This window comes from Trachurus japonicus, chromosome 21 (genome assembly GCF_045865225.1).
Source record: "Trachurus japonicus isolate A0001 chromosome 21, Traja_1.0".
Taxonomy (NCBI): domain Eukaryota; kingdom Metazoa; phylum Chordata; class Actinopteri; order Carangiformes; family Carangidae; genus Trachurus; species Trachurus japonicus.
The window spans coordinates 11,376,812-11,389,163 of NC_140927.1; the positions used below are offsets into that span (position 1 = coordinate 11,376,812).

At 41.8% G+C, this 12,352-nt stretch overlaps 1 protein-coding gene across 2 annotated transcripts in view; it reads right to left on the minus strand.

Annotated features, from left to right (window-relative positions):
- ptpn4a (protein tyrosine phosphatase non-receptor type 4a) overlaps window positions 1-12,352 on the minus strand; it is a 62,483-nt gene that overhangs the window by 11,453 nt on the left and 38,678 nt on the right. Inside the window, exons 8-16 of one of the 2 annotated variants that reach the window (XM_085764638.1) lie at window positions 11,865-11,985; window positions 11,363-11,450; window positions 9,953-10,041; window positions 6,201-6,264; window positions 5,646-5,818; window positions 4,672-4,740; window positions 3,642-3,776; window positions 3,148-3,309; window positions 208-367 (exon numbers count right to left, since the gene is read on the minus strand). In XM_085764638.1, coding sequence (XP_085620764.1) covers window positions 208-367; window positions 3,148-3,309; window positions 3,642-3,776; window positions 4,672-4,740; window positions 5,646-5,818; window positions 6,201-6,264; window positions 9,953-10,041; window positions 11,363-11,450; window positions 11,865-11,985 — 1,061 coding nt within the window. Of the gene's footprint in view, window positions 1-207; window positions 368-3,147; window positions 3,310-3,641; window positions 3,780-4,671; window positions 4,741-5,645; window positions 5,819-6,200; window positions 6,265-9,952; window positions 10,042-11,362; window positions 11,451-11,864; window positions 11,986-12,352 lie in introns of both variants that reach the window. The other variant, XM_085764637.1, reaches the window with a different exon arrangement.

Below are 12,352 nucleotides of genomic sequence, written 5' to 3' on the forward strand. Positions count from 1 at the left end.
AAAATATCCATGTTCAACTGCTCAACAGATGACGGACGTAGGGCTACTTATTACTTGGCTTTTAGACAGTTTGTTTATTCAGGCAGGACTTTGCTAACGGGAGTCTACCAATGACGCTGTCAGTGTTCTTTTTTAATCAACGAAAAGATGTGTAAATGTGTATATAGTGATGTCATTAGTATCTGCGTCCTTTGTTTGCACACTGACCGTGGTCTTGTCAGCATTGACAGGGACGTCATACATCTCGTTGAGGTGGTTGTCCAGGAGGCTCTGTTGAGAATGGGCCTGGATGATCTGGCTCAAGGTCTTCCTGCTCAGCTGTTTGGGAGGCAGAGCTGGAGGCTGGCCATCTACCCCCTCAGGGGACCTGGGGAGGAAAAGAGAGAGCGAGGGAGTGAGTCAGGGACATAGAAAAGGACACATAAATAAAGAAAAGGTACGGAAAAACATGTTTGGTTAAATTTTTGCCAAGAAATCCGACTGGAGAAAACAGGTCCCGGATGTCAGCACTGTGCATCCCTCCCTACACCTGTACCCTTTTCAGAACACAACATTAAATAAACACACTAAACACCAAATAATTAAGAAATGAATGTACACACTAAGCAGACTCTGCTCGGCAGCTATAAACTTGATGAGAATCTAACTGCCATAAACACACAGAAGATAAAAGGACACAGCTAGTGGTCTAGCTGGAGGCCTTCCTGTTTGTTTAAGAGGTGGGCTTTGGAAAGAAACAAAGAGAAAAAACACAGATAAAGAGGAGTAAGAGATGGCAAGATACAGAGAGGCTTAATAGCACTGTGTTAGTCACAATAAATTAACCTCAATAAAGGGCTGCAAAAGGAAGGAAAAACATCCCCCTCCATCATCCAGACAATAAAAAGCAGTCAGTGTGGATGGTGAAACACAGACAGTCAGGTAAGGCTTTCAGTGGCATCATGTCTCTTTCTCTGGAGGGTAAGAGCCACTCATTTCAACATTTCACTGTGTGTGTGTGTGTGTTTGTGAAGGCACTCCTCAGGGGCGGGAGCACCCGTCAAAGAGCATTGCCTTTGTTTTGGCTGCTGTTACCGGTGCCACTTTGTGTCTTAAACACACACACGCAAACTTACATTTATTATGGGTCAGAAGCGGGTCAGGCTTTCAGAGAAGAAGGAGGGCAGTGCACAGTAGGCCAGAGCCAAGACGGCACATCCTCAATTTAGTCGACACGACACACATGAGTGAAACGGATATGCAACTTAGCCAAGGCCCTGCGACGAGGAGATTTAAACTGGATATAACCAATTCCAGCTTTTGGTTTTTCCATCTGTCAAATGCTTTGACTGTTAACAAATCTGAAATGTCCTATTTTGCTTCAAGGCAAATTTTGAAGGCATGACAGAGGACAGAGGAACTGCAAGTAGCAATAAAGTAGAGTTGTTTAAACAATAACTTTGCTTATTTGAAAAAAAAAAAACAGGTGTGATTATGACAAACAAATTAGATTTATCATGGTGCATCAGCTGAATGAACTGTTGTGTTACGCTACATTGTATAATCATGCCTTTTTGTTCTATGACACTGTCAAGGAAATAAATGTTGCGTTTCTCTGTAACGTGCCATGGTTTGCTAAACAAGTAATTTTCACTCTACACAGCTAAAAACAGAACATTATAGAGAGTGTGTCCAAGGGTTATGGGTTTGTTGTATTGCCTAAGTGTGGAACTGACACAACATATAACTGTGGCCTTGTGGGAGACAAATCTGACTTTTATGTAGTTTTAATTATAAGAAAGTCATTGCACCCTGGTGGCTCAGCCACTAGAGCACATACCACGTAGGCTTTGTCCTAACTGCGGCAGCCATGGGCTCCAATCTGACCGACGGCCTTTTACTACTTTCAGAAATGACGACCAGTAAACAGCCAGTTGTAATATCTGAGATTAGGAAGGTCCAGTCCAGCCACAGATTGGGATCTCTGGAGGATTTCTTTTCTTGTCCTTGGGGTTTTCATGGCCCAGATAAAGCATCAACTAATCTTCTCTGGAGGGTAAACATTAGTGAGGCGAGGAAATCAGCAGGTTGTAAAACTGAGATGCTGAAACTGAGACTGGCAAAACCTTCAGTTTCACCTGGTTCCCACCGCCTGACGCTGACTGCCTGTCCTGATTAACTCAATTTACAGACAATAATAAAGTCAAGATAAACAACTAGGTTTCCTCTTCCACTCTAAAATTACGGGGTATAGTTTTTGCGCATGACAGCATATATGAAATAATCACATTACAAAAACACATCATGACAACAAAGCTGTTGAAAAATAAAGCCAATAAAATGCATGCATGGATGAAGTCTGTGTACATCTTTTGGCTCTGTAAAAGTGCAATAAACTAAAAACTGTGTGTGTGTAGCTTTGTAGGCAGCTGAACTACCACTGTAATGTTACTTAACCGTCCTGATTTCCAACTGAGAAGTGCTCCATATTTATTCTCTTTCTCTCCGTCTCTCTGACACACACTCCTGCTGTGTCAACAGAGGTTGCATGCCATACACAAGCACAAACTGGTCCCATAGGCACATATGTATATTAAATCCAAGGCTCATTTTGAACTCTTTTTTTTCTCTTCTTCACTAAACTCTAACTGAGATCTGACAATTGCTTAGAAGATTTTTAACTCACTTTCCTTTTTTTCCAACATTTGAAACATTATTGAAGAACTTTATAGTGTGTGACACGCACGCACACGCACATGCACAGAGTCCTAGTTCAGCCCTGCCGAAGGCTTCAACTTTCCAGTGAGGCCAGTTAAGTGACACTGGGAAAGGGTGTAAACTGTTTGGAGAAGCCACAGACACAGACAGACACTTAAAAACAAGTCATCACAGCAGCGCACTCAGACAGAGTGGCACTTACACTGATGAGTAAAATCTAACTTCAAAATTAAAGGGTGGCTGTTTTTTTGAGGTTGCTTTATTTATGAGGCAGCGAATTTATAGCAAAATTTAATGGTCTCCCACAGACTGATTTTTCACCCCAAAGAGAAATGTGCATCAAAACAAGAAGGCAGAGGAAGAGATGGGGAAAAGGCAAAAAAGATGGAAAGAAGACGGGACTGATTTGACTTAAGAAACTGGAAGTTTTTAACGCATTCAGAAACTTACGGTGTAGAGTCCAGACTGATGCTGTTGGCCTGCGTGGATGATGCCGACTTGTGATTGGAGGAGAAGACAGGTAGGCTGGGTGAAGCGTGGATCACATGATCGACCAGATGGCCAACGGACGACGGGCGTAGTCGTGTGCCCTCTTGTACAAAAAGTGAGTTCCTGACAAGGACACGTGTACAAATCACATGATGTCAAAAAACCTCACTAGTGGCGCTTCATATAAAATACACACATTAAACTAAAGGAAGAGACATGAGATTATGTTTGATTCTTTTAGGATATATGAATTCTTAAATGCTCAAGGACACATACGTAGCATAAATGTTCGTTGATTTGGTTCTCAACGACTTTGTTCAAACACTGTCTGTTGTGCAGTTGCTGTGCTGCCCATTAGGAGAAGAGAGTTAACTTTTTTTTTTAGGGCAGTTACAAGTGTAAAGTGAAGCTGGAGTGACCTCCAGCCTGGTGTGGACACTGGAACTGGGACTCACTGGTTGGGCGTCCCGGGCGGTGAGCGAGTGGGCAGGCTCTGCGTCTCCAGCCTCTCGTCTGACAGGCTGTTCCTGCTGACTGACTCCCAGTCAGTTCCGCCCATCAACTTTCTAGCCAATGGCTTGCTGGGAGACCTACTTAGACCGAGACATAAATTGAGTTGTGGCCAAAGTTAAAACATTCGTAATTCACAGTGTAAGTGAATACTACTTGAAATTCATTCTGTACAGTTCCTAAATGCTCCTTTACTTGTGGGATGCTTGTTCAGTGTTTTGAGGATGGGGGCTTTGGTCTGTCTGCATGTTCAGTGGTCAGTTATGTGTTATAAGTAGTGTGGTTAAGTGATGCTGTTCCCCTCTATCAAATTCAGCCAATTCAGCCTTGTCTTGTCTCATTGTGTCATCTTGGCTGCCATGTCCAGGAGGCACCTACATTTGCAACAGATGAGAGTTTGGATGGCAGGCTACCACTCTTCTAATGGTCAAGAACAACCCAAACAAAAGTCACAATCACAGGTTGTCGACGTTCAAGGCCATAGCTGGCTTGGCACCCCCTTATCTAAGTGAGCTGCTTGTTGCTCATGCTCCAGCTAGAGCATCACAGTTCGCCGACCAATACCTCCTCAATATACCAAACTCTAGGCTGAAAACAAGAAGGGATCGAGCCTTTGCGGTGGCTGCTCCAAATCTTTGGAACAATTTTAAAGCCCACCCCTCCTCCCCCTCCTCCTTATCATGATGGTTCTTATTGTTTCTTAAAGACTTTATGTTTATTTTATTGCACATTTGTAATGTATTATATATGTATATTGTATTGCAAGGTATTTATTCACAATTGTATTTGTTTGTAATTGTAAAAGCACCTTGGTTAAAGGATGTATATAAATAAAGCTTGACTTGACTAATATGTGATGGATAATTGATTGAAAGGGCCTTCCCAGTACTACTAATAATACATTCAAACTCATGAGGAGTTTATCTCTCCTGAGAGTTGGGCAACAGCCAGATTAAAGAAAGACTTATTCATTACCTGGCAAACACTCTGTCCTTGATGCCTTTCTCCTTCCCATACTGCACAGACTGCACCTCCGTCCGTCCACTGGGGACAGAAACAAAAACAACTGTCGGTGAACTTGGAAAAAAAGAAACTAAAACTTTTTATAAGATGTGAACAATGCTGAAGTCTGGGTTATTTTGTAACAGAAAGAGCTACGGCACTTCAGTGTAATCAATCTTGATGACTTCCTGATAAAATAAAAGGGACAACAACAAAGGTTGAGCTTATAAACAGTATATTTAAAATGCATCTTTTAACCATATGATCCACCGTTGACGTGTGAACAATCCACATTGGACAGTCAGTCAATATCTCAAGGGCAAACACACACACACAGTCAGCCAAACATCAGAGCAAGGCTCATTCACGTTGCATCACTGCTGCTCAATAATGCATCACAAGACATCAGACTCTCAGTTCATCCCCCGCTCACATTTCACAGAAAAAGGAAAAAAGAAATGCAGCCAATGAAGTGAACCAAAGTTGTCACAAGGCATTGTCATATTAGAGAAAGAAGAAAAACGTTGATACGAGTTATGTCATTTTACGTTTTCAGTCCCCAAACTTGAAATTATATATCATCAATTCAAATAAATGTTTTGCGCGAGACAGGTGTGACGACAGCAGCAGTGTGGGTCTATGAAGTAACTTGCACACAGTGACCTGGACATGGACACAAAAGATTCATGGAAACCATGAATAATGAAGTTGTGCTTTTCTGAGGCATGTTAGCAGAGGCGAGAGGCAAGAGGCGACCTTTAGCCCTGCAGTGTTTCAGCTTCTCAACCCAAATGGAAACAAGCACATCAACTTCCAAACAAACATCACATCAACACACTCCTGTTGGTGTTTACTTCAAGTGGGACTGAAGCTGGGTGTTTGTGTGTTTTTGTCAATTATCTCCGTGTTCCCTCAGGGTAAGTCAATGTGTGTCCTCTTGCTCTTACCAGTATCTGAACTTTGAGCCCAGTGTGAAGTAATGAGCAAAGAAGTTCTTCTGCGGCGGGATGGGCCGCTCCAACCTGAAGAAGGTGTGGTGCTCCACGCAGGCCTTCCACAGGTTCTTACAGGCCCGGTAGTTCACCATGTTGAAACCCAGCAGCGTCTCCCGAGTCTCAGTCTGTGTCCAGCAAATTAGGGACAATGGTTAGTGGGAAATTAAAGAAAGATACAAACATTGATTTTTCAACAATATATTCATTGCTCTCAGCAAAACATTCCAGCTGTTCATCTACTACATAACAACATGGTTCCATTGAATCACTTTAGAGTGTTTAATCTGTTATCAACCACGATTTTCATTGATCTATTTGTCCACTCGTTGTTTAACTGAACTATTTCAACCATTTATCAATTGTTGTTGTTATTTCCACACATGGGGTTTGGTATAATGGTAGATATATTATTATCTGTTCACATACAACACCCAACTGGGGTGACAGATGGTGGTTAAGCAGTTAGTGTGTAAGCATTCATACTGTATGCAGTGTGTGTGTACCTACCGACTCTCTTCTCAGCTGGATGAAGAACTGTTTGCACTTGAAGGAGATTTTCACTATTTTCAACCTGGAAGCAGGAAGAGGAAAAGAAAAGAGGGAAGTTTATGTCTCCAGGTCAGTGAGCTCATTACCTGCACCGAGACACTGATTTTAAATTGTTACACAGAAGTGTGCTACTGGTGCACATATACCATCACAAAACTGCGATAATCATGAATGAAATGAATATGGTTTGAATCATATTTGATGATGTATTTGTCATTTGTGATGCTAAAGAGAAATCATTCATCACTTTTAATTATCTGAAATATTTCAAACATGGTTCACTGTAGAATAGTAGATAAATGTGTTTGTAAGCAGTAACCATTGGAAAAAAGGAATGGCAAGTTATTCAGAGGTAAAAGCAAATATGCATTATGTCAACAAAAAGTGTGAAAAAAGGTATCGTATTCTGGTGCAAGCATAACGTGACCAGTGCTTTTAAATTCCTTGTGTTTGTTGATAAGTGCTCGTCCTCATAACCATGGCTATTGTGACATCATCTGATTGAGACAGCTCTAATATAAATCTGTGGTAGCACAAAAGTTAGTTATTCTCATTGCTAAGATGTACACAATACATGTTCCTGCTCTTGAGAGCTTCTTACAGTCAGTTAAAGCTGCGCAACTATGTAGCACTAAATAAAGAAATGCTGATTCCTGCCATACGATCTGAGTAAGGAGGAAACCAAATACAATGATTTTTCAGCAGTGTCAGGCAGCTTTCAACAGCCATTTGTCAACTCCTTGAAATCCCATTTACTTTCTATTTCTATAGCTTTAAGATTGGATTATCTCTCTGACATTAAAATAGAAATATTCTATAAAGGCTTGTTCCATTTCCAGAATTCAAGAGTTGGTATTTCAACAACACTTTTTTACCTAATAGGTAAACTGATTCTCCAACGTGCACAAACACCTATCAGTGAGCACCATGGCCTGAAAAAATAAAATCATAGTCCTGGGCGGCTGCTCAGAGTTCGGCATGTTTGGTGTCTTAAGAAACTTTAGGATAAAAAAGTTGTAGTTGATTTTGGTGTACAGCCTGCATATGTAATGACTTGACCCTCCAGCATATCAGAACAGAAGTATTTCAAAAGTTGAAATAGAAAGTGTTTGATTTAAGTTGGCCAAGTTGAACCTTGGCCATGCTCAGTATTACTCAAATCTAACATATTCTAAGCACCTGATTCCCAATTGACCATGTAGATTGAAGAACAGTGGGTCCAAACTTTTCTTTCTGGAATAACTAGAGGTGAAAAACCACACTTTGCAATGACTTGCCAGTTCACCGAGACAAACGACCTATGTGTAACATCAAAACTGCTCATCTAACCTCTGACCTGTTCCTCTTCCCATCACTGGAGGGGAACGAGGTATAAAAAGGGTTACAGCACTTGAGCTTCCCAGTGGTTCAGTGATACCTGTAGCCTCACGTCAACCTGCACATTATCTGGCCGTGCATCTGAAGAAGCAGAAACGGTATAAAGTAATATTCGATTCAGTAGACTGCACACGCACGGCCACAGTAAGAGGTCTGCTGATGAGCAGCAGAGAAACATAATCCTTTCCTAGAGCTCTGTTGTTGCTGTGACTCATCGCTCCATGCTAAATATATTTTACATACTTACTCACACACTTGCATGGGCAAACACACACACGCACATGTGCGCGCGTGCTTAAGCAGGCTGTGAGTCATGCCCCATCTAAGTGTAGCTCATTTGTCAGGCTGCTGCAAACAGAAATAGGAAAAGGGGCAAAAACCTAAATGTCTCTCTCTGTTCACTTTCTCCCTATATCTGTCTTGACCGTTCCTCGTCTTGCAGGTCGAATGACAAAAAGGGGACAGATTGAAGAGAGTGAGAAGTGACAGTTAGATATAGAAGAAGTGAAGCTCAAGAAGGGATGAAGCAGAGGAAGAGGGAAATCAGTCAGTGCAGGGTTGAAAGAATATGATATGTCCCCCTCTCTCTCTCACACACATGGTAGTGGGCAGCTGTTGAGGGCACCACTGTTGCTCTCTAAATTTATCCCAACTGACTGGATATGCTCACACAAGCACACACACTCACACACAAAAGTCAGTCCTTTTCTCTACTTAGGAAGACGCTGCAGTTACTTGAATTCGTATCCTCACCTAAAATTTCTCATTTTCTATGTTTATGAATTTCATGCCCACAAAGTTACACACAATCATTGTTTTTATAATCCTATATGAATACACACACACACACACACACACATACAAATCCTACTGCAAATATACGACTGCTGTCAGACACAGACTGATGTCTATACACATACACACGCTCACGCACACCAGGTGCTTTGCGCATTTGGCCGGTCTGTGTATGTGTTAAGCCTACACATGAGTGACTCTATCTTGTGGAGTTACAGGGGTTTGAGTAGCTACTCTCCCACCCCTGGCACCCATTAACATTTAGCCTCCCACGGTGCAGCAGGAGAGAGTATGGGAGATTTCCAAGAATCAATGCTTTGGAGAGACAACGAGAGCCAGAGCCATACAGAGTGATGAGAGAAAGTGAATTAGACAGAGAGGAAGAGGAGGGCAACGACAGAGGAAGAGCAAGCAGATTTTGATAATGATAATATTTCCGGGAAACCCAGTTCGACGCGAATCCCTGACCCTCCCGGAAAAATCTGGTCAAATCAAATGCATGGTTCTAGAAAAGATGAAGAGAAGATTAAACATGAACATGCCATGTCAACAATGACTGTGGGAGAGGTTGACCAAACATTATCCAGCCTCTTTCTCAGCAAAAAAAAAAGAAAAAGGATGGACAACAATTACAGCTCGGTCCACAGAAAACAAGGGAGTAAAGATTCTCTCTGCTTCTCTCTGTGTAGCTGCGTTTGGTGTGAAAACATCTGTGAAGAACACAGTCTGTGCTCAGTTTCCCATCCACACAGATCAACTCATTCACACCTGATTGCTGCCAGGTTTTTCTGTTGGCCACAGAGGAGCTTCACCAAAGCAGCTGGTTTTCAACAACCTAGCTTGTGGGCTCCCGGCAGGTGTACAAGAAACTGCTGAAGTTCAGATCACACGTTTCTTTCGCAGTTCACACCGAGTCTCTGAAACAGCAGTTTGTTTACCGATACACGAGCCTGTTCAAAAGAAGCGAGTGCATTTCGGTTCAGTTATGATCTCTCTCTGCTACCCAAACACAAACACACACAAGCTTTTATGGCTCGAGCTAGTGAGGGAATGTTTTTAACCCAAGCTGTCTTACCAGTTTACTACTTGGTCTTCTACTGCTCATCATCCACATACTCTTGCATAGTAACATCACTCCATCGTCATGGTCACTGCTATGGTGATAATTACACATTCATGAAATCCATTACCGCTGCAGCTCACTTTACCCTGAACAAGTGCCCCGATGAAATTAAATCACTGATGCAAGCCAGCTTCCTCAAACATAACTGTGGCAAAGTTCATGTGACAATTGTCAGTCTCTGAGCTCACATCAAAATAACTCACTAATTCTCTGACTGTCATCATCACCCCACGCTTCTGCAACCTTGGAGTAATCCTTTAAACCAAGGTCTTTTGATCATCATAAATCACACCGCAATCTTTACACTTGTTTGGTTGTGCTTACTTTATCACAGCTAACTACCAGAATGGAGGAGAAATGTAAGCCACGCTCACGCTGAATGCACTTTTGAGTTGTGGATTTGTGCGTCACTCACCATGGAAAGTAGTTGATCCGTACCCTGTTCTTGTAAACCACAATACCGGCGGACATCACCCCGATGAGAATCTCTGTGTTGCTCTGGTCCTAAAGAAAGGAGAGCAGTGGGTGTGTTCAGTGAGGGGTGGTGGCGGGGGAGAAGAGCGAACAGGGGGAGGAGGACAGTGCAACAACAAAGGGAAAAAAAAAAAAAAAAAAATGGGCAGAGAAATTTTTGAATAGGCTTCCTCACTGCTACGAAAAAAGTGTAGATGTTACTGATGTAAGATCTGACGTAAACCAACAGCAGAGGTTAAAGTGATGCTCTACAAAACCCACACAGAACAAAAATGAGAAATTGCGTGGGACAAGAGCAGAGTGTGTGAGGTTGGGTTTGATCCTGGGTCCAGTGAACATCTACAGTAAACTATATGTTGTCCAGCATTAGGCTTTTGTGTTGACTGGCTCATCAGCTTTGATGCATTTTGACAAAATAATCATGAATATCATAGGCTAGAAAAAAAGACAGTTGTTTATGGCTGGTGAGACTGTTTTTTCTCACTGCGGTTCATTTTCCTTCTGTGTTCACTTTGAGTTCTTATGTTAAATCTGTTAACGTTTTACATGTCTTTGGTTTGCTCTTGTCTTAATGCTTTATTTTGAAAGAGCAAAGCAAAATATTATTATATAAAAAGAAGAAGAAGTGTATTCCTCAACAAACTGATGCATGTAATACATAGTTATCTTAATTTACAAAATATCTAACATAAAAAGCGCCAGTGTATGAAAATGTAATAAATTGAAAGTGTTACAACTTTTAAAACACCATACTGCCATTATTAATATCACATGGTTTCAGTTCCTTTATTGCAGTGTTTACTAGGGACTACTGCAGGTTACAGTAAATGCAGTCATTTCACTTCATGTGATCTTTTACAGCGACCCAGAATAAATATATAAAAAAAATATTGTGTTGATTTTGCTTCTATGGCACAATCTGTTGCTGAATGCCACTCTTTGGCATTTCATTCAAATATACACAGTGAAGCCCCTAAAACCTGTTCCAGCACTGAGATTTCTTGGCGCCTTGGTTATTGGCAGAATGAAAACAGTGTGATATCAACCATGTTGCGACAGTGGAGGAGCGAAAACCTTCCTCAGTTTGTGACTCTGTAATATCAGGTTTGATCACAATTGTTATAGGTGGATATGGACTAGACCATCATCTTTTTGTGGGGGTGGGGTGGGGGGGGGGTGTTGCAAAGACATAAGATTAGAGTGAGATTGCAGATACGTTGCCATATCTGACAGGGTTGCATGGCAAAACTAAACAAAACTGCAACACAGACCGACACAAGCACAATTTATACACACAGCAGCTTTTAAGAAACAAACACCAAAACAGACATGAAATAGAGACCTGACTCACCCTTGCATAGTGCAGCTCTACCCCGTAGAGCTCCAGCGTACGTGCTGTGTTCAGATAATTAAACTCTGACTGGGCAGGAGATAGACCGCTGAGAGAGAGAGAGATAGAGAGAGAGGGAAAGCAAGAGAGGGAGAGGGAGAGAGAGAAGGGTACAAAGACAGACGGGGACGGGAGGTTGTGTGTGGGAGCACAGGGTGATGACGACATATGGAGAGGGTAAAGAGGAACACAAAAAAACAACAACAAAAAATTATTTCAGAAATAATATGCAGTAAAATATCAGATAAAATGTAGCATAAACGCTTTTTATGTTTTTGCATGTGTAGAAGTCACATTAAACAGTATGAAGTAGTGAGCTTTCTCTCATAATAACACAGCTATAAAAACGTATTCTGCTCCATTACTGTAACCAAATGGCGCTAATATAACATGCATCAAGACATTGACCATACGGCAACTTAAAGTGAGCAGACATGGGATGGCAGATGTATTGTGTGCGTACCTGTGCTGCTGGTGATGTTTGGCGACTTCTTTGTGGAAGTCTTGGGGAGGGTTGGGGATGAAGCAGTACTCGGACAGGTAGCCTTGACTGTGTTCTGATTCACTGTAGTCCCCTAACTCAGCTATAGGAGGAGAGAAGGAAGGAGAGAATCGAAATGTCAGTGCATCAAAGCTTTTGTCTTTCTCCATCTTCACTTAATGAACTGAGACAGATACTGAGACCTCAGGGGTGTGAGAGAGGCCTACACTCATTGCGCACAGGTAATGTTACAGAACACACTCAAGACCAAATACTGTGGCTTATAATTAGTAGTAATTTGACCAAGTGTTTAGTGACTGGTTGAAGAAATAAAACAGAAACAAATTTCTATAACAAGCAATATACAATTTCTAATTGCTGCCTTTTCCTTTTGATTTAAACGTATTAAAGGGATCAGTCCACCCCCACTCGTACTGAAAATGTACAGCGGTGGACCAAAACACAGGACA